General features: G+C 32.7%; 3 protein-coding genes across 3 annotated transcripts; 2 read left to right on the forward strand and 1 right to left on the reverse strand.

Annotated features, from left to right (window-relative positions):
• LOC143190238 (uncharacterized) lies at positions 1-27,705 on the forward strand. Its single transcript, XM_076394418.1, has 5 exons — positions 1-122; positions 26,878-27,039; positions 27,091-27,285; positions 27,345-27,469; positions 27,530-27,705. The coding sequence occupies exons 2-5, from the start codon at positions 26,884-26,886 to the stop codon at positions 27,594-27,596; spliced, it is 543 nt and encodes a 180-aa protein (XP_076250533.1). The 5' UTR covers positions 1-122; positions 26,878-26,883; the 3' UTR covers positions 27,597-27,705.
• LOC143190225 (uncharacterized) lies at positions 1,570-7,376 on the reverse strand. The gene is made up of 11 exons (XM_076394401.1): positions 7,172-7,376; positions 6,701-7,114; positions 6,469-6,533; positions 4,439-6,409; positions 4,042-4,384; positions 3,106-3,271; positions 2,940-3,041; positions 2,671-2,882; positions 2,374-2,610; positions 2,206-2,302; positions 1,570-2,156 (listed from the first exon to the last, which is right to left on the reverse strand). The coding sequence occupies exons 1-11, from the start codon at positions 7,275-7,277 to the stop codon at positions 1,925-1,927; spliced, it is 3,945 nt and encodes a 1,314-aa protein (XP_076250516.1). The 5' UTR covers positions 7,278-7,376; the 3' UTR covers positions 1,570-1,924.
• On the forward strand, positions 17,381-18,333 carry LOC143191698 (uncharacterized). Its single transcript, XM_076397061.1, has one exon. It carries the CDS (start codon positions 17,625-17,627, stop codon positions 18,258-18,260), a length of 636 nt encoding a protein of 211 aa, XP_076253176.1. The 5' UTR covers positions 17,381-17,624; the 3' UTR covers positions 18,261-18,333.
• Positions 27,706-27,996: the final 291 nt, after the last annotated feature.

The following is a 27,996-nucleotide window of genomic DNA, read 5'->3' on the forward strand; positions in this document are numbered from 1 at the left end:
TTGGTGGGCATATCGAAATGATATGTATCGTAAACCGGACCATCGGCAAAAAAAAGCGTCATTATTTGCCCAAGTGTGATTAACCTGAATAAATTCGACGGCAGCGTTCGTTTGTTTACCAGGTAATACTTAGAACGTTAGATCATAAGTATCATGATAGTTTAATAACTTTATAATAGCGGGAAAAATTCCCATCAATAAAAAATTAATTAATGCCAAAAATCTATTGTCATATACTCCTACATTTTGTAATATTATGCATACTGTTTTTCTTTTGTTTGTTAGTTTAATGATAACTATGTTTTACATTTCATTAACCTTCTCGGCCAAATCAATAAATCATGAATCAGTTAACAACATATAAAATATTTAAATGATATTTTCTAAAAGAAAATGTTGGGTTCATAATGTGATATATGCGTAAATATACATACAAAAAAAATTAAGTCAGGGTAATTTAACCTAAATCTGAAATAAAAATAATAAACGCTAATAGAAATTTACTATATGTTGTTAATACCTAATTAATAAACTCATTAAAAATAATATTACAAATCGCACAAGAGGAAACATTGAAAATCAGTTGATAAATGAAGAAAATAATTTGTTTTAATTTTGTATATTAGTATTGTTATTTTACACCAATCAATCTAAAGGTTGCTATTTTTTCTTTTTGATAACATCTTTATAGATATGCTTAGTAGAATCTTAATTATAAATTAATTTATTATTATATTTCATTTGTACTTGGATTAATTCACAAGCAAGACGAGTGCGAGATAAATACATCAATATATATTCCTCAATTATAAAATTATAACTTAAGCTATAGTTTACACTAAAGGTATACACTTTATATAAGTTCGTATGGTTTGGTTCGCTTCAATCTTATTTCCTAAGCGTTGTCCAGTAGTGTATTGTTTCCACGTTAGTATGATTTAGTAACCTTCTTTCTTGTTTTAAGGCGAAATCTTGGATGACTTCCCAAATCCATTTGATGACAAACAAAGTTTGACATTAATCGGTCAATATCAATCATGTACAGTTAAGCTTTAGAATCAGTTTTTTTGGCATGCAAAAGAAATTTTGTAAAAATATATTAAAACTAATAGTAAAACCTAGAACGCACGCATCTTAAAAAATCATCAAAAAAATATGTCATTAACTCTCTCCTAATATCTTAAAAATGTCAAAAAAATAAAATAAAATGGTCTTATTATCAATACGATAATATTTATTGAACATAGTGTTAAATATATGACTTGTCTCGGTAAAAGAGCCAGTATAGAAAAGAGGAAGAAGAGTAAGGAGATGGCGCAGTAAGTTGTATCGAGTCGGTAGAAAATACCAGGGTTAAAATAAATCTTTATCTTTTGTTCCAAGGTAATAAGTAGTGTATTAATTCCGTCCGGTCCCGAATCATAAGTAATTCGTAAAACATAGTATGTAAATTATATACGTGTTGCTTTCTATAACATATCTATTATACACTTTAATTTTGATTATCGTTTTTGTTTCATTACGAAACCTAAATTAAATGATATGGGGAATTAAATAAAATAAAAGATACATTTTTGGGATAAATGTATTACAATATCGCCTTTATACACTTTTTACAGTAGAATATTACTAGAGTTTGACGTACATAGTTGAAAACACTAAAAACGTACTAAAAAAGGACGCTTACACCGCATGAAAGACTGTAACTTTTAGGCAAGTTATTAATTGTACATATAAATACAAAAAATATATATAAAAAAACTCAGATAACAAACTAAACGTTGACTGTTAGATAACGATGAAAACCTTTGGTAAACCGATGGTTAAATCCTGTTAAATAACTTGTACATTTCCATGGGCTTTATTGGCCCAGCCGTTCGGTATCAACATTTTAAGACTCACTATAAAAACAACATGCTAAGCGCTAAACCTTCCGATGACCTTTCTTATTCGATTTTCCTAACGAATCGTTCTCGGATCCAGAGCTATGAAGAGCTTTCGAATTTCTTCCGTTGCTTCTCGGTTGCGATCTCGGATAATCTCTATCTGTTTGTAGATAAACCCTTCTGTCGTCGTATGGACTATAGACTCGACCTGATGGCGGCGAGGCACCATATTCTGAATCGTATATCGGCGAAGGACTTCTTCGATCGTACCTGTAACCACCTATCATCAAGCAATGATATGACAACGATTTCAATTTACCTATCGTATTCTGAATAAACTGTAGATTCTGGTGTGTATCGGCCCCCAACAGGAGGTGGTGAACTCATCCTACCTAAAGGAGGAGGTCTGTGGTCCCCTATATCAGCATAAAGATAATATGTGTGGAAATATTACATATATATTGAAAGTATAAAATTTGTGGAGTACCTGGAAAAAGTCCTGGTGGTAATGGAGGCATAAAGTGCGGCATCATACCCTCAAGAGGTGGAGGAGGCATAAACGGGTTTGCTCCAAGCGGTGGTGGTAGGAAAGGAGGCATACCAGGAATAGGAGGTGATTTGGTGAGGTGGTCACGAGGATTGAAAATTGGAGGTGGTGACTGGGTTATGTCTAAAGGTGGTGGTGAGACGGGAAGGTCACCATTTTGTAGGGGAGATTGCATTCCTAAAAACGGTTAACATTTTAACTGCATTTCAGCCATAAAAACAAACTCATCAATCGTACTTATCTGGTTGTTGCTTTCCACCAAAGTTCTTTCTCTTAAAGTCAGTCTGTTTCTCAATTGAGCTGCTTCCTGCCTTGCCTCTTCCAACTTTCGTTCAGTCTGTCGATTAGCAACCCAACTCTCGTGCGATTTCTTTTCCAACATCGATATCTGACTCTTCAACTCCACTTCTTGATTGACGATTTCCTGCTTCAGACTATCGTTTTGTGCCCTAAAATCATACTTATATAAATCAAAAAACAAATGAACATTGTCTTATAATTTATACTTGAAGTTTTGTAATTCTTCTTGCATATATTTGATTCGTTCGGTCGTTGATGTGGCTTCTCCTTCTTTTGCGGCCCATAAAGATTCATATTTACTTAATTCCCTAATTAAATTAGCATTTTAAGGTAAATGGAGCAACGAAAATATAGGAAATTAAACAGACTTACTTTTGCATCTGATCTTCTTTTTCTTTAAAATAGTTGTTCAACACCTGTAATTTGGTATTTGTTTCGACCTTGTCTTTAACAGCTTTTTCATATTTCTCAATAAACTCATTTATCTGTTGTTGTAAAGATTTAATTTCACTTGTATAGGCTAAGTTAATATCTCTTTCTAGAACACAAAAATATTCAGTTCGATTTGGATAAATTAAAATTATTAAAAGTTAAAAGTATGCATTAAATTACAAATTAATTTATTTCTACTGTTCTGTTGTAATTGCATTAATACACAAGCAAGGCAAGTACGGGAGTAATACTCAGTATGCATTTCCCAAATTAAAATAAACTAGTCTACTTAAGCTAAAGTTAAGAATACACTTATATAGTAAACAAGTTCGTGTGTTTGGTTCGCTTCAATCATCTGATTTCCTGCGTGTTGTCCAGTAGCTGTATTGCTTCCACATTGCTGTGATTTAGCAACCTTATTTCATGTTTTAAGAGTTATAAGTTATTAGTTATAAACCTTTATGTATAAACAAATACAAAAACAAATCATTTAGATCGAAATTACAATAATGCAACATAAGTCCGAATATGAAATTATGAAAAATAGGAAAATTAGACTACCAGCAGCGTATTTATTGAGGTATAGACAGTCTCCTCAAGCAATTAATTCATTGGTAATATGTCATAACACTCAACTTCTTCATAATTCTATCAAACTAACAGTATAATTCTTTAATGGAACTCATTTGTAATATAACGCCGTCAAATATTGATCTATATTTTTATTTTGAATATTTTTACGTTATTTGTGTTTATTATTAATACTTGTAAAACACATATACATATATATATGTATATATATGTCTAAATACAAAAGCTGGTGACCTTCATTAGTGTTAGTATCTAATACATTAAATTCGTGTTGGTCTAACTCACCTCTATTTAACTGTTCTGCATACTTTAAATTTTCAGATTTCACTTGTTCCAGCTGTGCTTTCACTTCCGTAACATCTAGTAACGTTTTCATGGCATCTTTGTTATTTTTCACCAAGTTAATTTCTTTTAGGCTCAATTTCAGTGTATTGTACTCATTAACCTTAACTTCGACCATCCTCTGCAACTCGACTAGTTGGCGATTCAAGTTTTGAATTTCCTGATTTAAAGTTTCTTCTTTAACTACCCCCTCCTTGTAGAGAGTTTGATGAATTGCAATTTCCTTTTCCAATGAACTGTTTTGTTGATCTTTTTCCTCTTCTAATTTTAAAATTTTCTCTACAAGCTGTGAAAGTAATTAATTAACAGATAATACTGACCATAATTAAAAATAATTTACCTTATCAACTTCTCGTTGAAGATCTACAACTTTTATGTTGCTGATATCAAGTTCTAGTTTTAGCTCGTGATTTTCTGTTTCTCTGGAACTCAGCAACTCATTAACAGAATTTATCACATCTTGCTGTTCTAGCAGTTTCTTTTGCATCTGTTCCATATTCTCTCTCAAAATCTCACTACCGTCAGTTGAATTGAGCATTTGCGTTATAATCTTGTTCAATTCAATGCCCACCTCAGCTGAATTATCCAATTCCTTTTCGAAGGCTTGAATCTGTTCCTGTAAAGCCTGATTTTCAATGGCCATTTCTGCTATTTTTTTATTCAGTTCATCAACCACCTCATTTGGTACAGAATCCACTACCAGCTGGGTTTTTTGATCGTCTGATTCTATGACTTTTTCTTGCAACATGTAATTTTCTTTTATGGTAGTTAATAGTTGTTGCTCTAACTTATTAATTCGAGCAATAAGGGGGCCCTCTCTACGACACTTATCAAACAGAATGGAACCAAAGACAAGAATAATTACTGCAATAGCGGAAGTAGTGAGATATAAAAATAAGTCAGTATTTAAAATACTTGTAGGCATATCAAAAGCATTTTGAGAACTATTTATACAATACTGATCTTCATCATTTGAGAAAAAAACACGTTTATAGCCTTCATAGGTCTTGTCTATATCATCATCAGTTTTGAGGTTTTCATTTGATGATATTTCAATATTGTCAATTGGGGCTATTTCTTCTTCATTGGAAGTTACCTGTTGTTTGCTCATATCTACTATATTTTCAGTAGGAGATATTGATATACTTTGTTCATTTGGTAAATTATTTAAATATCTCCCACTCCTTTCTGTGTCATACAATGAGGATAAATCAATGCCAGCTTGATTAATTTCTAATGAATTACTATCATCTATATCTTTAAATTCAGGTGTAAAATCTCCATCTAATGACATATGACCCATGTTAAGTTCCATGGGATTTTTTGTTACTATATCATTCTCTAATATAGATGGGGTTTCCATATCTAATGGAATATCTGTAGTGGTGGAGCCTAAGTCAGAATTTTGATCAGTATCATCATCAGTATCTGTTTTCAATACTTCTAACATATCTGGCTTTAAGAATGATGATGTCAATTCTAGATTATCTGTAGTTGTGTCTACATACATTTCATTGGGGCCTTTTTCTTTAATCTCTTCTATTCCACTTGCTTCTATTCCATTATCAATAGACAGAGTTTCAGTATTTGTATTTAATTCAATTATTTCTTCAGGTTTGTCTTTTACCAATTCTGGTATATTTTCAGTTGGTAATATTGTTGGTTCTGCATCCTTTTGTGCCCCAGAGCTGTTTATGTCTATGTTAGCTTCATCATTTTTGTTTATTTCTGATATACTATTTGGTTCTGCAGCTTGATCTCCTTCAGAAACATCTGCTTTATTTGTTACTGAAGCATCCTGTTCTAGTGATTGTGACAAATCTACAGCTATGGTTTCTGAACTTGCTTCAATTTCCTTTTTTTCATCAGTTAATTCTGCTGAAGATGATTTTAAATAAGTTTCTTTAAGAGAATCTGTAATGACACTTTCTTTTTCACTTTCTTCATTTATGAGTGTTGGCACATCAACTGTATTAACTTCAAGTACTTTTTCATTTTCCAATTTTTCAGTTAAATTTACAGCTTCGTTTGGTATTTCATCAAATTTTGTATTATTAGAAAGAGCAATTGTCTTATCCAACAGATTTTCAATGTTTTGACTAGGGATTACAGTGTTCTGAATTTGGTTACTTTCAATATCTGTTTTTTCTAGAGCTATATTAATTACAGCATCATTATTTTTAACAGTATCTTCCGTATCACTTAGCGCAGAGTTACTTTCAACAGCTGCAGGTCCAGGAATATCTAATTTTTGTTCTAAAATTCTCTCACTTGGCTCCTTAGTATTTTGTGGTGATTCAGTTAGTTTTTCCTAAAATTTACCAATAAATTGATTAATATAAATAATTTTATTTTCTGAGCCCTATTTACCTCAATTATTTCCTTTTCTTTAACAAGATCTTGATTTTGAATTTCAATGTTTTCCTTTTCTAGAGCTATAAATAAAAGTAATAAAATAATAGTTATTCTACTCCCCATTATTTTACTTATAGTAAATGACCATTTCCTTCAACTAAATATAATGATATTATCAATAAAAACAATATAATTAATGTAGTCTTTAAATATGTGATAAAATACAGATAAGAGTAACTTAACAAACCTGATTGTAAGGGTATTGTTCCTTCCTGGTCTATTATTTCACTCTGAGTAATAGATGGTACTGTTGTAGTTGAAAATTCAGGTTCTAAAGGGATTCTTGTACCGTCAATTATTTCAAAAGATTTCTGTGTAGGGTCAGCATTAATTTCTGTGACAATATTTTTTGAAGGCACTTCAAGTTTGTCTTTAACAATCTCAGTATCTACTAAACGTTTTGGCTGTTTTAGTCGTCTTGTTTCTCTCAAATTCCTTTTGTTCATGTAACCACGTTTTCCATTGATTTCAACACCTATTAACTCTAGATTCGATCCTGCTTCCAAACTGAATACCTTAACATCTTCATTAGGGGAAAAAGAAAGCATATATTTTTCTATGCCGTTATATTTTATAAGTGTTTTTCCATGAGATATAATTTCTAAAAGAGTTAACATAAGTGGCATTGAAAACTATAATATAAACTTTAGGAACTTACTTGAGCATTCTTCGTCTATACAGAGACGTTTGTCAGATATTTCTGCATAGATTAATTCATTAACTAGGGCAAATATAACAAAATATATCGGTTTAAAACTAAACATTGTGACATACTTTGACAAATCGTTTTTTCGCAAAACCTTAAAGCCACATCACTGTTTTCCTGTCAGAAGCGCCCTCTAATCACAACAATACCCAGTGACATATGGTTCGGATATTTTCAGATTAGATAACCGACAATACATATAATTAATAAAATAACTTGAAACTTAAAACAACATAAATAAATTGGCAATTTGCGGATAACATAAACTTCAAGACACAAAGATGGACAATTCATGTAATAACTTGTGTAATAATATATGTTGGAGATGTGGTTGTATTAATGTATGTAGATATTGATATAGATGTTGATATTTTCAGTTGCATAATATTCCGGTTACATTTAATTTTAAATGTAATAATGTTTCATTATAGTTTAAATTTTATTTATTATCTTGAAGGTCTATCTAATAAGCTTATATTGATATAAGACAATCCGAAAAAATGAAATAAATATTTATAAAATTACAACGAAATATTGACCTCGAAAAATGCTTGTAAATATTATTTGTTTATTATCTATATTATTTATAGAACGTAAAAATTCATAGAAATTGATTAGCCTTTGCATGAGGCGTAATTGATAATTATTAATTTATTTAATCCTCCATACATTTGTAATAAAATTGAACAGTGGCGTAAGATATTTGAATTAAATCATATTAAAAATATCAAGCTTTTACACTTAAAGATAAAACGAACGATATTATCCGGTTCGGGTCATTTCTGAATTAAAGTAAAAACTTCAGGAAAAATTACTACAACAATTTTAATTCTAATGTTTATAAAAAAAAGTCAAAATCTTGGGACATACGTCTAATGTAATACGTAATTTTTCATCGAAAAAAAGTCATAAAAGAACTGCAGATGTGGAGTCGCATTTAATTAAAAAAAAACCTATTAGGTAGAACTATATAAAATTAATAAATAACAATTACTTTTATTTTTTTAGGTGCTTATAAATATTTTGATCTTTTTTGTTTAAATTTAAAAGGACATTTATTGAGAAAAATTGGTACAATATATATTAATCAAAATATTTTATTTATTTTATATTGTCAGTAGACACTTTGCTGATCAAACCATATTCCGCTTCCTTGTTGATGTGGATGGTTCACTGGATTAACCCATTGAGTCAGAATACGTCACTGAGAGCTCTTAATATTATTTTTGTCTGACAATGCAATGAAGTTACGATGTTAAAACGGTGCGAAATGGCTATGGATGTCATAAAGAATGGAATGACTGAATTTGACCAATTATTCTAAGGTTATATATTTTTAATTAACTAACAGTTTTTATCCAGTATCAAGATTATGTAGTATCTAGATATTATATATACTAGATATACTATGTAGGTGTGTGAAAATGTGAATTGTTTTTTATTATAATATATAATACATACGTACGTGCGTAATATACATATCATATGTAAAATTAGATGTCTATTTAACGAATATTCTAATGATACAGCATGTTTTTTATATATGACATACATTAGATATTCTATGGTTTAAGTGGATTTATATTTAAATATTGTAAGGTTTATCAAAAAATTGAACCAGTGGATCCAACAACAATTTATTCAATAGAAAAAAATTTTTCTGTACTTGTAAGCACTAATATCGAAAATATTGTAATATTTCATTACTTTTATAACATTGGGAACAAATTTTTCGTCTCGATGTTTCTTTCACACTAGACAAAAGTCCGATGAGACTCAAAATTAAAAGCAATGTTATTGATTAGTCGGAAGATACTTCCCTGTAAGAACTCTTTGGTCACTGGGTTGACAATATGTGGTGGGAAATACATTCTGTGTATTTATTTCGCAATCATCTTGCTTGTCTATTGACACAAGTACAAGAGAACTGTAGTAATAAATTAATTTGTAAATTACGATTATAGCGTATCTAATATAAGATGTAATAATAACAAGGTGATGACTTTGTTTAAGTTATTCGGTTTATAAATTGGTTAGGTGAATTTGTGTATAGCCAAAATTGTAGAACAGAATGATTAATCAAAGTATAGTCCATTTCTGGCATCAAAATAATGTATAATTAATCCATTAAATCATTCAGAAGGTTAACCTCTGAACAGTGTCCATATATTGATTCTGTTAATCCGTTTGTTGGTTCAGCCTATCCCGTATCTGCCATATCTGCCTAATTCGTTTTTTGAAAATAATTATTTGTAGGGTATCGTTTTTTATCCAATTTAAAAATCCAGTCTAGATGGAAATGAGAATAGAATTATAAACCCAATAACTCTAAAGGAAATTGTCAACGAAATTTAGAAAAATCATCATTATCAAACATACAGTATCGAAAATATGATTTAAGATCGAAAGTAGATCTAGATCAATTATTATGATATATACACCGCGTGAATTGTGCAACGATAAAACATATCGACCAATATAACTACTACAAATCATATCCAAATTATTCAAGAAGTTAAACGCACCAATTGTTTCTAAATTATCGTATTTATATCGGTCTGGATTTAGAAATAAATATTTGACTATTGATCAAGTACATCGTTATAGGAAGGTAATTAAAAAAAATCTTGAAAAAAGGATATTTGTTCAGCTATATTTGTAGAAGTGAACCCAGCCTTTAGTAAAATATGGCAATTGTGGCTTGGCCTTCAAAACAAATTAGTAAACAAATTACTTACTCAGAATAAGATATAGATATAATGGTCGGGATACATTGTAGTTATTTTATATATTGTATTTAAAGGTGAACAATGGTCACATTTGCTGATGATACTGCCTTACTCGCTATAAGTAACAACATAGAGTTAACACTAAATAAACTAAACAGCTGTCTGTATTAAATGCCACTGATTAATTTAAGAGTTAATTCTAGAGCCAATTGGTATGTGGACATAGCGAAATAAAATATTTAAAAAAAATGGAACCGACATCAAAAAATAAATAAGGAACTCACCAAAAAGTAAAAAATAATTCAACTTTAACACAAGAAAACGTCTTAAAATAAAATATGTACATAATAATCGTTGTAACAATAAAAGGAAAACAAAAACCTTATTTAACCTAAATACTACACGTATTTCATATTCTATTACATACACACAATTTAGCTTAATAACAGGTCAATTGAAAAGTTCCCGATCTACCATAGTAAAACATATATTTTTGGAAAAATTATTATTTTTTATTCAACATAATTCCTAGCGTTGGGAAACAGTCGAAACAGTCGATAGTCAAAAAAGTAATTACTATTTTCAGTCAAATGCACGGTTCGACTGTTTTTTTTTTCATTCGTGATGTCAGACAAAGATGTAGGAATTCTTGTCTGTATAAAATGTGAGATAGAAAAGGACGGAGATAATTGCTTGCAGCAGTTAATTTTAAATGTGTTTATATTCTCTAATGGTAGAATAAGTGAGACAGAGATGTATATATACTCATTCACGTGCAACTCAATCATTCAAGTTTAAAAAAAGAAAAGGAAAAAAAAAATATTAATTTCTATTAAGGTGTAATAAATAATATAATTTTAAAGTAGGATGAGTTTTATACTGAATGTTCTGTAGATTTATAAAAAGGAATGGAATAATAACACCACAAATGTTCTATCGTGTTTTAATATATTAATTGCTATTTTTAAATAATATAATATAATAAATATAAATAGTACAATACAACTTAAACAAAACCTAAAAACTAAAGATGTTCAATAACCGTAAGTACTAAATAAAATGTAAATGTATACCTAGTAATTGAAAAATCTAATCCATGACGAAATTAAAAATGATTGTAAAATAACTACCAGACCCTTTTTAAATAAAAGTTTTATTTATTCTTGAATGGAAATATTTCTAAATTACTGTTCAGGGATATTGTCATGTTCAACTTTTCTCCCGTGAGGCGATTTCTTCGATCGTTAATTATTTACCCAGATTTTGAAAAAATACGTTCCGAGGGGACAGATGTTGCGAGTATAGAGGAATATTTTACGTGTAACTGATATAATTCAGGTAGACAATTTTGTAATTTTTTTTCCCCATTCTCTTGTTAAAATCATGGATTTGATGGAATGTTGCAGTCGTCTCATTAATGGTATAATTAAAGAGTTCGTGGGATATCTTTCACCAGATAACTCGGTAGTCATTATTTCAATAGGCTTTAAAAGTTGAACACATTCTGTTAAGATAGTCCATTCGTCAACAAATAAAAACTGTGGTGCCCTTCTTAATAGCCATTAAAATAAATTGTTGAATAGTAAAGTAGAGTTTTCCTATCTGTAGTTTCCTAGAAAATGTATTTATTACAAATATTTAATGTACTTTATTCACCTCTTTACCGTTAATATTTTTAAAAGAAATTTAACAACTGCTACTGCAATAAGTTCTTCAAATCTTTTAGAATCTATGCAATTTCTGAAACCTTTGGAACCTAATTTTGGGTTTCAAGATTTTAGGAAAAAAGTTTTGACAAAAATAAAGCTTGGACAAAAATTATGAAAGTTTATCAAAAAACTATTACCTATTATATCAGCCCAAAATATTACTTATTATGCCAGTCGAAAGTATCTTACTATTTATCATTTACAATTTTATTTTTTTGCCGTCGAAAATTATCGTTCCAAAATGCTGCTATATTAATTTAAAATATATAGTTATTCACAAGCAAACTACCAAAAAACATAAAACCACATATATTACATACAAATCTATATAAGCATAAATTCGGCGCATTACTATAGTCTTAACATTAACAGTCTATAGTCGATTTCAGTCGATTGTTTCCAACACTAATAATTCCCTTCAAGGGTGATACACTGATTATAGCAACCCTCCAACTTTTCGATACCATTTTTTAGTACGATTTGTCCTGTGCTTCAAAATAGGCCTCAGTTTCGTCGATCACCTCTTCATTCCACGAAAATTTCTTCCCAGCGAGCATTCTTTTGAGATATGAGAACTGGAAATAGTCGCTGGCGGCCAGATCTGGAGAATACGGTGGATGAGGAAGCGATTCGAAGCCCAATTCATGGATTTTTGCCATCGTTTTCACTGACATGTGACACGGTGCATTGTCTTGGTGAAGCAGCACTTTCTTTTTCTTCAAATGCGGCCGTTTTTCGGCGATTTCATCTTTCAAACGGTAACAACCTCTCTTGAGCGTCCACTGCGTTCACCGTCCTCGGTACTCATTTCACCACGTCTAAACCTAACTTGATGGTTGATTTTCCTGAGACAGTGCCCGGAAACTCGGCATCAAGCCTAGTTTTTGCTTCAACTGTATTCTTCCCTTCAAAAAGGGAAAGTTGCTTCACTCATAATGCTATAATTCAGAAACTAATGATCCGACAGTTGTCAAATTTATACACGCATCTTTTGAGGGTTACGGCTAACTAAAAAATGTATGGTATAAAAAAATATGGATTTAATTCTAGTAGTACCATCTATGTGTCAGACCGGGGACTTTTAATGTGACCTGTTACCTATCTAAACCTATGTATCTATTTACAATATTATTTTAACTACTACCAATTAATCAGTTAGATTTTGGTTATATGACACAAATTTATATTATTATTTTTGTATTGTTTAGAATTGGAAAAATAGGAATAAAGACACAATCATTGAAAATATGGAACGCTTCAGGCCCCGGGGTCCGCTAACTAACCTAGGTGATTTGACAAATGTTCTACCCAAACTAGAACAAATTTTTGTTCTAGTTTCTTCTAGTTCGTCGCTCCCATTTGAAATCAAACTCGCGACCTTCGTGTGTGGGCTGAACACTCTAATCACTACTCCATAGAGGCAATTGCCTGCAATGTTTCTACGGCTTCTCATATGATATGGTTAGTGTTCAAAAAGCAAATAACAGTTTTGGTACTGAGCGACTTTGGTAAGCAAACCCTTACTAAAAACTACTCAAAGTTTATAGCGATCCGGTCCCTGTTATCATCATCAGCTTACCTAAATAACTTCAAAGTATACAATTAATTGTCTGTACGTTCCCATAATATTTAAAGTAATATCCTCTAACTCCTAACCATTGAGAAGTTGTGTCTTCGGTCACATCAGCTTAGCAATAACATTATATACAAATATCTAATTATTTTAGACAAGAAAATATGTGAAATCATTGTATGTGCCTTTGAAATTTGAGGATTTTCCTCGATTTCCTTAGATTTCGCCATCAGTACCTGATTTGGTTCCAATGGGACCGTCTCGGAGGTGCACTCTTTCGAATAAAAAAAATAAATTTAAAAATCGGTCCACAATTGATGGAGAAATTGGCGAACATTAAAAAAATATACAGTCAAAGAACCTCCTCCTTTTTTTGAAGTCGGTGAAAAATGCTTGGATATGACACTGAATGCTCAAGTGGAAAGAGCATGTTAAGAAGAAACGAGCGGAACTCTGTATTGAGATCACGTTAAAATAAATTGTTATTATATAAACAGATATTGAATCCAGTCTGGACCTACAGTGTGTAAATATGAACAAAAGAATATTAATATGATCCAAACTAATCAAAACACAACAAAATTATTCGTAATATTATTAACGCCCCATGGTATATTAGATATGAGGACATCCACAAAGACAACATAAATATGAATAAATCATTTTAACTATTTATATAAAAAATCCAAATTATATATTAGAAAATATAGTCAGGTGTTAGGCTAAGTAAATAAAATAAGACTAATCCACTCTAACCTATCAATCAGTAAAAGTAGAATTTATTTTCATGGACATCCAACTTTTTGTCGGGGAATTAATAAACATGAAAATGATGTTAATGAAAACCATTTTTCGACAGGTCTTGATGAGCATGATATTTTTTTTATTAACACATTTTTTATATTTCGATATTCTTCAAGGTTGGTAAACTTGTTGATTATCATTTAGGAAGCTGACTAACTCTAACTCCATATTTAATATGTATGGTTGATCACTATCCCCATCATCTTCTTTACTAGTACCTCTACTCCTGTTACACGAAGATATTAATTCATGTTTTTTTGTCATATGCCCCATTTTACCTCACACCTTTTGTTATGCTTTCTGGCAGCTAACACACATATCCCTAGGAGACCACAAGTTGAGGCAGCTTTTTACGCAGATGACACTGCTTACTTTGCATCATCGAGAGTAACACCGCACATCCAAAGCAGACTCCAAAAACATCTCGATGAGACGGTCCAGTGGTTATATTTTTGGAGGTTGCAGGTCAACCCATAGAAAACCCAGGCCATCTTCTTCCACAAGACGCGTTTTGCACCGAGCATTTCGCGTCTTAAAATTGAGAACGCCGAAATCCCATGGTCAGAAGAAGGTCTTATCATATAAGAAAGTCTATCTCGGTCTTGTCTTCGATCGCAAGTTTAGGTGGAACTCCCAGATTCAAAGGTCCCTCCAGAAAGGTCAAGGTATTGTTAATTTGCTGTTCCCGCTTATCCACCACATACGTCTCACCTAGCCAGGTGGAACGTCTTCTAGTCTTTCAAAACAAAATTCTCAGGAGAATAATCAATGCCCCCTGGTTCGTCAGGAATAATCAAATTCATAGAGAAACAGACGTCCCCCAAATTTACGATTTTATATCCGAGCTCTACTCGAGATATTTATCCACTCTTCGTCCCTCGTACAATAGATGTATTACGGATCTGGCCGATATTTTAGGCCAATAACTCATTTGGCTCTTCGTGGCCTTATTCTGTTACAGCCGACACTACCCCGTCGTGCTCTTACTCCAAATTGTCTCGACCTTCCCCGGCGAGCGATTAACTCATGTACCGCAAGCTGCGTGGTGTGATAACGAAGCCATGTCCTTGCCTAGCCCTTGTGCCTCTTAACAGTGTTACCGGTTACGGGCACCTTCCTTACTAACAGATGTATCAGTTAGGATTATTGGATCAGCTGATAGGATGGGGGTTAGGGGCTAGCCCAGAGGCAATCTCCACATAACCAGTCCAACTCTCTTATTTCTGCGGGTCTCCCCAACCAGGTATCCGTGACAGGATTCCCCTTCCCGGTTTCAGACCAAAAAAAGCAGCTAACACATTTTGTAACTAGGAATTAAAAAACTTGTTAAATCTTCTTTCTAAGCTAAGCTCTATTTTAAAACAGTAAAATGCTTGAAATTGCAATCCTGCAGCCGATCTAATTTGATTCTTACAGCACTTGAATCCAAAGCATCCTGAATGCAATCCAAAGCGGTAACAACTGTAAAGCACTCTAGTTCTAGCGTCGGGAAAGTTCTTGTTTCCAGCATGAAGTATGTTTTCTATCAACCATCATTTCCATCAACTTCAGCTGCCTTAATACTATTTCATCTTGCCATTCATCTCACTTAAGTACACAAATTAAAATAATTTTCTGATTTTATTATATGCTTTTAAAAATTGTATTGTAATGTCTGGTATTACTATGGTATTAACTGTATTAAATCATGTTTATATTGAAAAAACTACTACTAACTCTACTAAAAAACTACTCTACTCTGCTGTTTTTATATATTTCATATATTTGATCTCTGATAATGTTAAAAGCAAGCTGATCTTGATTCGTAACCCTCTTCGTATGAGGACGATTTCTTTTCGGTGAATTCAAGATTATGTTTTTCATTTGTTGAAATATGTCAGTGACTGTGTCCATAATAATATTCAGTGCAGCTGCAACAGCCTAAAAATATTTTCAATAAAAACCGCAGCAAATTAATATTTAACGGTAAATATGCTTAGCTCTCTAACTAGTTTTATGGCAAGAGTGGTTTTATGGTCCGTTATGTAATTCCTGTTCAAACTAACTGATCTTTTAGAGAGGCAATATATATATATATATATATATATATATATATATATATATATATATATATATATTAAAGTCTCCTTTTAACAACTATGGGTTTATCTGAACTTAACCTAAAGTTTAACGAGGGCTCCGAACCACGATCCTCAGCATTAAGCCTACCGACTGGCGAGTGACCAACTTTAGAAATGTCCTAGGAGACATCCGGTCTTACCCAGTCTGGTTACTGGCGTGACTGGGATTATTTTCCTTGTCGGATTTTACAGTCTTGCCTAGAACAATCACAAATTTTAAACAATCATAAACATAAATTTACGACCGTGCCCCAACAGGATTCGAACCCGCGGCTATCGCAACAATAGGAGGACTATCCTATCGTCTTTACCACTGCGCCACTAAGCCGGCAGGCAATCTTTTGTTTCTGGCATCGACATTTTTAAATAGAGTAATAATAAGCGGCGATTTGAATTTATCAAAACAAGCAAAGCGTTAAGACACCGTTTGGCGGTTTATAACCTCTAATCGCTATTGTTTTGAAGAATTTTGTATACGTTTGACAATCGGATGACCTTGACAGGCTGGTTCGTTTACGTGTTCGAAGGTATCAGACAGTTCCGTATCTCTTTTTAATTTACGTATCATATTAAATTAATGTATGTTCACAGCTACTTTGGATATATTTATATTTTCCTATATTTATATTTCAATAACGTTTTTTAATACAAGAAATCTAAATACTACCCAACCCTGGATTGAAGAGACAAAAATCCTTTGCATTAGTATAGTTATTGGCAAAAGCCTGCAGTGTCATCAAAAATATCCACCAATTAAGTTTAGGTCTGAAAGCTTAGATGTGGACATCAGGATCAATATTAAGTTAATAACTAGTTGTAATATAAATGCCACGTGATTTTTAAATAAAATAAATAAGTGCATCGTATCTAAGGAGAGTTGTTTTGAAGGGAATGGCGTAATTATGTTAATATAAATAACCTGTTGTTATTTTAAAAGTTTTTTTTCTATTTTTTATCACCACTTTACAGTATTTTCATATAATCGTAACGCTGCCTATGTAATGTACTTTTTCTTTTAAAAGGACTTATCAAGAGAGTTATTCCAAATAACGATAAACTTTTTGTTGTAGATCGTACTATTATTAAGCCATATATTATTGTTTACTAATTATCTGAACGGTTTTGACATTGATCTTGGCGCATTATCGGGCTAGAGCGGGGTCATGGTACTGGCCGATTCCCCTCTCAATACGCCACTGCTAGAAAGTACCGATCATCGCTTTTCGGTCGTTAAAAAAAGCCACGCCATGACACACTTTTATCAGCTACTTGCATAGCGGTTCACTAATAATAGCATCACATTGCGGCAGAATGTAAGTTCTTCGGCGCAAAATTAACCCAGATACCGTTACGGTTCCGAGAGAGACTCTTACGGTACCCATTCCCCATCGCGCTAAAAGCCGACCTTATCTTCCGTACCCAAATCAGTTGATATTCGATATCAGTCGCAGACGGTGTCGTTTTTTCGTGATGTTGAGACTACTGCTGTTGTCGCTAGCGGTTTACCGACTCGCTGCTGTACCACTACCCTCCGCCTCCAAGTCGTCCGGACAGAAGATCCTCCACGACGAGCGACAGGAAGGTGACTATAATATACGCGCCGACCTAAAAAACATCATCATATTTGTCATGCCCGGCTCATCGGCTACGCCCTCGCCGTCCTTAGACCTCCTCGGTTTACTCAAATCCAACCGTTCCAAGCCGCCACGCCGAGCGGGCTCCGATACCAAACATTTCATCGAAGCCAAGACCGCCCCATATCACGTCAACATAGGAAAGAGCGATAGTCATTTATTGAACGACGAGATCCTGGCGACGCAGGCTCCCTCTGTCGGAATCGCGGCGGAGACACCGAGCAAGAAGACGGCTGCCTTGCTACGCAAGCTTAGGTCGGCCAAGGCGTTCGTCCTCACCGTACCCGAGGAGGATTTCGTCATCACCCAGATGGAGGACGACAAAGACGTGGTGAAGAAGGATGGTTTGAAGAAACAGAACAAGAGAAAGACGGACGAGATGACTTTATTGGGCGCTTTGGAGCAATGCGGTCCAGAAATGTATAGGGACGCAGAGGGAGTGTGTCGATTGGTCGACGGCAGGGACGAGTAGTTGTTAAAGTTGTATTATATTGTTAATATTATTTATTGTAAATTTTAAGAAATAAATTATTAGTAATAACAAATTGTTAAAGCGTTTTATTGTACTGTTCATTTTATTGATTTGCCATTTACTACTTATCCAATTAGAAATAAAGGTCGGTTATTACTGCTATAACTGTTAAGTAAAAATAAAATTAAATATTAAGCTCGCAGGAAAATATTTTGTATAAAGCTGGGGTATAAAGCATTAGATTCTGGTACCGTTATTACTTTTTCTTTTCTTTTGTTACGTTTAATATGTGGTCAATTTTTTCATAATTGTTGTTCGATAAAATGTATAAAAAATGTTTTTAAAAATCCTTAACGCTATAGACAAGAGTCTAGTTATGGTGTTTAGTTTGAATTTGCAGCGTTGCCAGTTGTTGAAAATTATAAGGATATTTGAAGAACATAATATAAATAGAATAAGTTATCTTGAAATAACAAGTTAACCTAATATCGTAGAACCTAGTATTTCTGTTGAGACCCAAGTTAAAAAAAATATATATTTTTCACCCCTATATTATAAAAAATGTAATATGAAGAACCTTCTATAAACATCTTTCATTTAAAAATAATTTTGAAAAGAACAAAGAGAAAATAATGTAAATTATTTATCAATACATAAACACTACAATAACAAATCGAAGTTATAGTTCTTGTAAATTATTCATATACTTGAAGAGTACAATATATATTCTGGAATTCACAAATTAACCTAAAATATCACTGGAGACTCAAGTCATAGAGGTGCAACTCAATAGGGGACTCTGGTGCAAAGTTTAGCTTTGCCCAACATCCAGATGGCATTAAATCGGTTATTCAAGTGATTTGATTGGTGTATTTTAGGCACCTGTAAGAAAAATATTTTACTCTGAAAACATTTGATTGTCTCATTAGTATGCTTGGCACGTGACAGCCTTGATGTCATGTTTAATTGACCAATGAAATTTAAATAAAAACAATTTTTTTCTGAAATGAATTAATTAAATAAAGTTCAATTAAATATAAATATAATGTGTAAAAATAAATAAATAAATAAATAAATAAATAAATAAATAAATATATAATTCAATTGAAGAAAATGAGAAACATAATTGATTCTTTTTGCACAGAAATATTTTAATTTATAATTATAAAACGTTGCTTGTGAATAAGTTTATTGTAAGATGTATGCCACGATAGTCCATTCATCACAGACACTTGAGGAAGACTTCGAACGACCACAGTTTCACTTTAATGGAATTATTATAGTATAATTGAAATTATGATTGAAGAGAGATTATTATCATATAATTTAAGGTGTTCTTATCAACACAGAACTCCAGTAACAGTTGGAATATAATGTAGAAAAATGACAGAATTATTAAGCTAAAGACAGGATATTTAATTATTGCTGCCAGTAGAAAATTTCACACATTCAAATGGTCTAAACAAATTAATTTTAAAGGAGTTGCAATAGATGATGTTATTGTGTTTTAGCGTCAGGTATATTTGTAACCAGCTTCACGTTGAAGCTTCACTTTTCGTCGAAATTTGAAAAAAAAATCAGTTTTTATTTCTGGCCTTAAATACGGCGGTGCGGAGTCTTGCCCTGGAATGACAAGTTGGACCGGGTTATATGGAACTGCCTCTGGGCTTACCAATACACTAAACCGAAACCGCCTTACAATTGACCCCTGTGGGTCACTACTGCTACTACAATAAATTTGGGGATATGGCACCCGCTAACCAGGCAGAAAAAACGAAATAGTGAAACTAACTATAGATTCGTGAACTTCCGATTCTCCGTGTAACAAAGTTGAAGTAGACATTAGATTCGTAGAGGAGTACGAACCGAATTAACATCTTGTAAAATAAGCATTTGATAGAGATGGGAAATCTGCTAGAATGATCAGAGAAGATTGCAGGTTTGCTATCCCCGATCCTTTGTGGATTGCTTTCTGGATTTGGGAATGCCAACCGAACGGTCGGTCGAAGTGGAGACCTAGGTACGTGACATTGAGCAGCCATAGAATTGTTGCGGTGTCGATTTTAAGTTGGAGACGCACAGTGCGTAAAGTTTCTTATGGAAAATGATGGCCTGGATTTCCAGCCTCCAGAATTTGAACCACTTGACCGCATGATCGAGCTGCTTCTGTAAACGTTCTTAAATGGTAACCTCGAACCTGGAGGCCGTGAAGAAAGCAGTGTCGTCAGCATAAAACGCGATGCCAACTTGCTCTTTTCTCGGTAGATCTGAAACAAAGAGATTAAATAAGGCTGGGGCCAGCGGGGAACCTTGAAGTATGCCACCGTGGATTTGTTTTCGACTAGAAAGTGTTTTCCTGATCTTGATCCAGAAAGATCTGTCCGATAGATCGGACTTGATAAAAGCGTTAGATCTTCTTGGAGGCCTAACCGAACACATTTCGCGACAGGAGGAGTGCTCCAAACTAGTTACGGGGTGGCCTGATGGACGGATGAGTGCTGCGGGAAAGCCAAATTGTTCGTCAGGAATAATTTCCTGTGTAAAAGAGTTGAGAACGTAAACTATTTCCTTCACGGCAAGCTTCGAAATGGCACTGAGAAGGCTGATTTTGTTCCTTTCTTAGGAATAACCGCTATATATGCATGTTTCCAAAACGCCGGGAAATATTGCAGCCTCGTGATGGAGTTAAAGATGTTTGCCAGTTCCGCGAGCTGCTTATGTGGGAGCTAAATAGAGAGCAAAAACACAACAATGCTATTCTTCAGCATGACAACGCTCAACTACAAGTTGCAAAACCGGTGAAAACATACTTGGAAACATTAAAATGGGAAGTGACCTCACCCGCCGTATACTCCAGACCTTCCTCCTTCTGATTAATACTTGTTCGGATATATGTGTCGTAACCTGTCTGAGCAGCGTGTCACTTCTGAAGATACTAAAAGTTGGGTCGTTTCGTTGATACCTTTAGAAGATAGATTGTTCTTTCGAGATGGAATCCGTAAATAGCTTGTAAAATGGGAAAAACTAGCGATTACCGTTGGAGTGGCTTATCACACTAAAGTTTCAAACCAAAAAGGAATTCTTCAAATTAATTTATAGGCCAATATAAAAGGCCAATTGAAAAGTCCCCGGCCTGACACATAGATGGCGATACTAGAATTAAATCTATATGTTTTTCAGTTAGCCCTAACCCTCAAAGGATGCTTGTATAAATTTGACATAAACAGCGACTATGCGCCGAAAACGACCGCATTTGAAGAAAAAGAAAGTGCTGCTTCACCAAGACAATGCATTGTGTTACAAGTCAGTGCAAACGATAGCAAAAATCCATGAATTGGGCTTCGAATTGCTACCTCATCCACCGTATTCTCCAGATCTGGCACCCAGCCACTATTTCCTATTCTCAGATTTCAAAACAATGCTCGCTGGGAAGAAATTTTCGTGGAATGAAGAGCCGAAACTGAGGCAAAATGATTTTGAAGCAAAGGACAAATCGTACTACAAAAATGGTATCCAAAAGTTGGAGGGTCGCTATAATCAGTGTATCACCCTTGAAGGGAATTATGTTGAATAAAAAAAAACTCATTTTGTCAAAAAATATGTCTTACTATCGTAGGGCGGGGACTTTTCAATTGGCCTGTTATAAGAAACCCCTTTAATTAACAAGATACTATTCTTGAAAGCTATAACATTCTATTAAGATATATCCGCAACTTGACATTGCAGACTGATCGCATCGCCTTGAACTATTCGCAAAATAACATGTACAAGATAAACTTTGTGCGGATATTTCATTTGTAATTTTAGAGTAGATTTTAAAATGTATGTGGATATTTTTAATTTTAGAACTGATAATTAAACATCAACATTTTCTGATACTAAATTATAATCGGACTGTAAGTATTTTAACGTTGTCTTTAACGTTTAAAATATGGACCGAATTATTTGAGGAACTCAAATAATTTAGAAAAAAAATATGGCAAAATACTCCTTCCAATCTATAAGATAAGGTGATAGTTAACAAGGTGCTGTATGTAATTAAAATGTAGGAGACAGGCATTAGTTCCTCATGGTAGGAATACAGAGGTGTCCTCAGTTCGAACCATGAAATAGGTTATAAATTAATTTAAAATTGACACCGCTCAATTAGAAATATATTAAGCAGTATTTATATGCATATTTTTTTTAGAGATATATCAGGAGAAAAGAAATTCTTCTTGCTGCAACAAAGTTTGTTTTCCTCGTCCAATAGATTCCCCTTAAGCTGAGCTAGATTGTCTATCTTATAATCTAAAAAAATACGAGTAGAAAAGGATTTGTATAACACAGCATGATAATAACACATAAAATGTAACATAACATGTAATATAATAATGTTTTTGTATATATCCAAATGTATCCATGTTATTTGTTTTATTTTCTATGGTTAAGTCTACAGGAAAAAGGAAAATTTTTCGGACAATATTAGGTTAAAGAGCACACAGATGACGTTCAGCACTATATACCGTTGCAGATAGAGAGATGTGTACATATGTTTATATTAAAATATACAACTTTACAGCTTCAACTTCGTTACTTTAGAGATGCACCTGGCATTCTAACATTTCGAAACACAATATTCTTGTCAATCAGGTTATAATGTAAACAACAGATACATAGCGGGGTTTGCTTGAAAAAAATGCATATAACCTTTATGATTTTTTCGGTTTTGTTTACTGATAAACCGGTATCTTGAATGCACAAATGGTTTTGCTTGGTTCTTTATATCAAATATTAAATACTACATCGTTATATTATTATGTCAATAATGTCATAGAAACTTCAAACTCAAAATTCAGATTCAAGTGTAGGTTCGAATCCTGCTGGGACGTGGTCGTAAATTTATATTTGTGTTTGTTTATAATTGTGATTGTCCAAAAGACACGAGTGTAAAATCCGACAAGGAAAATAATTCCTAACTGTAAACAAAAATATTTATATATAGATTGTGTTTCAACTTTAGGCAGATAAAAATCATGCAGTACAATACAAAAGTAAGGAAGCGGTTACTTGAATTGTTTTTTAAGGAAGTAAATTGTGAGATTTTAATTGAAATGAAATGTTTAGCACTAGCAAAAAGCGAATTTTAAACATAATTAATTGCGTAGACTATGCTGAACAGGATACTGATATAAGAAAAATAATAATTATGTGTTGCTTGTTTTAGTGGATGGAAAAAGTCCTATGAAATAAAAATATCATTCAGTTAAGTGTAACTTAACGTCCCTATATTAAGTGTTTTATTGTGGCAATGAGGATTTTTTTCATATTTGTTGTCATTTAAGTATGGGAATTGTATTATAAGCTTGTATTTTTCTAAACTTGCATTAATATATTTTGTAGATATTTCATTGAAGTGTTGGTACTTAAATTACATATATATTCATATGAAATGTTGTAAAAAGGAAAGTTTTATATTAATATTGACCGAATGCAATGACTTTTATAACATTTAATGTCTTCAATTATTACAGTACTAGCGACCCGCCCCGGCTTCGCACGGGTGCAATGCTGATACTAAATTAAATACACTACAGAAAAAATATGAACGTTGTATATAAAAACATAGCGGCCCGCTCCGACTTTGCACGGGCATAAAATATATATGCCTATGTCACTCAATGAAAACATGATTAAAATCGATCCAGTATTTTTGGTTCATTCATTACTGCCCTTGGCCTGCACGCATTAAATTTGGAGTAAAACAATTCCTCTTCCCCTATACTTACTATGAAGATTTCCTGCTATCTTTGGAATATCTAAATTCATACAATTTTTATTACATTACACATTTTTAAACGCAAATTTTAAATTTGTAATATCTCCGAAAATATTTGTTTAATTTACATGCTGTAAGGAACCATATTGATCTATATTAATTGCACACTGTATTTAAGGTACTTAATTCGATAAGGATTAATGCCGTATTGCTTAAAATAGCTTCGTAAATAAGCCATTTTCTCACGTAAAAAGTAAACAATAAAAATTGTTAATGTGGGTTATCCCTAAAAGATAAACATACACCATCGCGGACTTTTTTGTAGACCTTTTTATGGTGTACAATACTGTAGTACATTAATTTGATCTAACTCGTAGGGTTAGGCAGCGTTTTTGCTAATTGCTAAATAAGCCTAAAAAAATAGGTTAATTTACGACATCACGTTAGAAACCTCTAAAATTAGCAATGTTGCCTTAGTATATTATGCATGTATTATACATATAAACATTCCTTCTTGAATCACTCTATCTATTGAAAAAAACCGCATCAAAATCCGTTGCGTAGTTTTAAAGATTTAAGCGCACATAGGGATATAGGGACAGAAAAGGCGACTTTGTTTTATACTATGTAGTGATAACACACAATTTCGAATACATTCGCTTTTAACTATATTATTGGCCTAATGAATAATCTTTGTATATTTGCTAAACATTAATTGTCTCAAATTAGATAGTGTTTTTGGATGTTATATTTAAATATTAAACAGTATCTATAGTCTATATAAAGTTTTTTGTACCTACGTCATCAACATGTTTAATGTATTGCCTGTCGCAATTTTTAAATTCATTTTAGAATCAAACAGAAGGATCTCTCGATATTTTTAAGAAAAAGTGACAATAGTGATATATTAGCCTAAAAAAAGACATATTTTTTGTTAAGGAGTAATCGATACGTAATAGTGAAAGAATTATGAATTATATAGAAATTACTAAGTCTTTTGTCTAGTTTAAGCTAATACTAATTCCATTATCGGACCCAATTGATAATTATACACACGACATATAAGACTTCATTGTTCTTCATTCCCGACATCTATTCTTGATATTATTTCTTTCTTCTTGATTGTGATTAAATCTTGATTATTTTGACTGTTTTGTTAATGCGTGTTCTTTGACTAATTCTGTACTCTTGACATTTTACTGTTTCTGAAAATTCTGATGTGCTGTTCATAGTTATTTAATTATTTCTAATTATTTTGCCAATTCTTTAGTCAATTTGGAATCTTGTTGTAGATGCATCGTGTTTTATTGGTGAAGTTCCTGGTTGCGAAGGCTGTTTCAAGAAACCCTTTTCTGTATCCCGATTCGTTCTGAATTTCGGAGATTAGCCAGATCTCGGGTCTCTTAAATTTTATGGTTAAAGCCACCGTATTAAGTCTAACTTCTGATACGCTTCGTCTAGCCTCATTACCTGAATTGTGATTGTCCGAAACAGTAGACAGCGAGCCGATGAGACATCCTTTTTGCTAGACAGGACATTTTCTAGTTGCCTTTCGTATCTTGACAAAGCTTAACCACACATTCGATACAATGCGATATTTTGTATTGTCTCAAGTAGTGTTAGGAACTGTTGACTGAAATAGACTATCGACTGTTTAGTAATTGACTACTTTTTACTATCGACTGTTTCACTCGTAGTTTTAGTTACCATTTTTGGTTCTACTTGTTTCATTCGACTGATTATTATAGTATTCAGTAATTATTTTTTTCCTTTTCTTTTTTAAAGTTAGTTCGTGAAGGAATATGTACATCTCCGTCTGGCTCCAAGCAATTATCTCCGTCCTTTCCTCTCTCACAATTTATACAGGAAAGGATTCGTACATCTTCCTCTGACACCACCAATTAAAAAAAAACAGTCGACCGTGCATTTTCAATAGTAAGTACTATTTTCAATCGCTAGTTCTTTGACTAACGACTGTTTCGACTGTTTTCAGTCGACTGTTCCCAACACTAGTCTCAAGTCACAATTATTTTTCTATATCAAGAAACAGTTAAATGGTCTAATAAATTAGACTCCTAAATTATATATAAAAAATAAACATTACAATTTTCGTAAACTTGAAATTAAACAATAAAATATAAACAAAGTAATTATGACTGAACAATATTTATTTAATTTCCACGTAAACATTTTCTCGCTTTTGGCGCTCTCTGTGGTTCTGAAGCGCATAATTTAGTCACAATTGTTTATATGAGAGATCGCCTTCTATGTTTAATTATTCAATGACGCTAATATTAATTTTTGTCGTCATATAATATTTTGATTAATAATTCATTTTTGAAGAGCTGGACCGGTATGAATAACAAATAGCATGGAATGTCACTACTTCTGCAATGAACCGTTGCTAATTTTTTTTAAGATCACTCTGTTCAATGCAACTTATTATAAAGAGACTCGATGTTTCACATTTTAATTAAACCTAAAAATTTGGGATTACTTTTGTACTCGCCTAGTGACATCACGACAACGTTTATTTATTTTTAAACCAAAGAGAAAGCTTCATAAATCGTTCGATATCACTCCATAAATATCAAATTAATTAAACAGTCTCAATTTCCGCCGGTACGGAAATTATTCAAGTTACCGTGTTATTATCCGTTTCTACTACGAACTGAAGCACAGGGTCATTGGCATGACCTGGACTCTTCGAACCACCTTCCTCCATCGGGTACCGTTTTTCAAGTGGTCACTTAATTGCGGACTGTCATTCCATTCAATACCATCTCGTCGTGTGAGAGTAAACAGACACCCGACGAGAAGAAATCACACGCATATCTTATATCAGTAATTAATTATTAGCCGACAATGATTGACTTGATGTGGTATATGGGTCTACCCATGTTTGCCGTTGGTGTGTTGGGTTCGCCGTATCAGAGGCTATCGGGAAACGATAGCGGCTATAATTTGGATCAGTTCGATACTATTTATGACCAAAAACAAAGCGGTGTGGAAAATTATAAGGTATGTACGAGGATAGCTCATGTTATTAGTCGTTAACTATAACATATGTAGGTTAATGTCGATGGCGTGTCGTTAATATGGACATCAAGCTCGTTACTTGCAGCTGCAGCTCTTCTAGATCCTGCGTTATTGGGCGATATACCAGACGGTAATATTGATATAGTTTTTGGTGAAGAAAAACCGGAAGATTTGGAGCTACCATTTGAAAAACCTACCGCAAACATTACACTCGACAAAGAACAACCGGTAAGTTATTTTAGTAATATCTCATCGAAAATAACCAACAAAAATGTCGGATTTTACAGAGTTCTACTAACACTACAGAACAGGCATCGCCAACTTTGATATCACTCCCGGAGGTTTCGATTGTAGAACAAGTTGAAGCCAAACCTATTGCCTCACAGAAAAAGAGCTCTACACATACCAGGAGGTAAAACATACGTTTTGGTATTATATATGAATATTATATTAAATTATAATTTTTTTTCAGAAAAGTTCATTGGCCACAACTGCTAAGGTCTGTTCTTCGTAACAGAAATCAAGAAAAGAAACACTGACTGATCCCACTAATATATTGCTATAATTTTAACCACGATGATATACAGTACTAGGCTTATTTATTTTATAAAATATATTTAAATATAATATATTAAGTATTATTCTGGACTTAACAGTTTATTTTTCCACATTTTGCTTACTCTTTATAACTTTATTTATTAAATTCTTATTGTAAATTGTAATAAAGATTGATTTAATTCAGTATATGGAAATAAAATTATTTTAAAAAAATTGTTATAAACAATTAACTGCTATTTTCGGCTGCAATTAAATACTAATATAAATTATTTTGAGACGCATTTTTACAGAGAAGTTATTAGCTCTTAATGTTGAAATATATTTTTTTGTGCAGCTTATAATAATATTTAAAATCAGCATTACTTTTATCTAACTAATAAA

The sequence above is a fragment of the Rhynchophorus ferrugineus genome, unplaced genomic scaffold (assembly GCF_030347505.1).
Source record: "Rhynchophorus ferrugineus isolate W39M unplaced genomic scaffold, kcgeb_rfMv2 rfM2, whole genome shotgun sequence".
NCBI lineage: Eukaryota > Metazoa > Arthropoda > Insecta > Coleoptera > Curculionidae > Rhynchophorus > Rhynchophorus ferrugineus.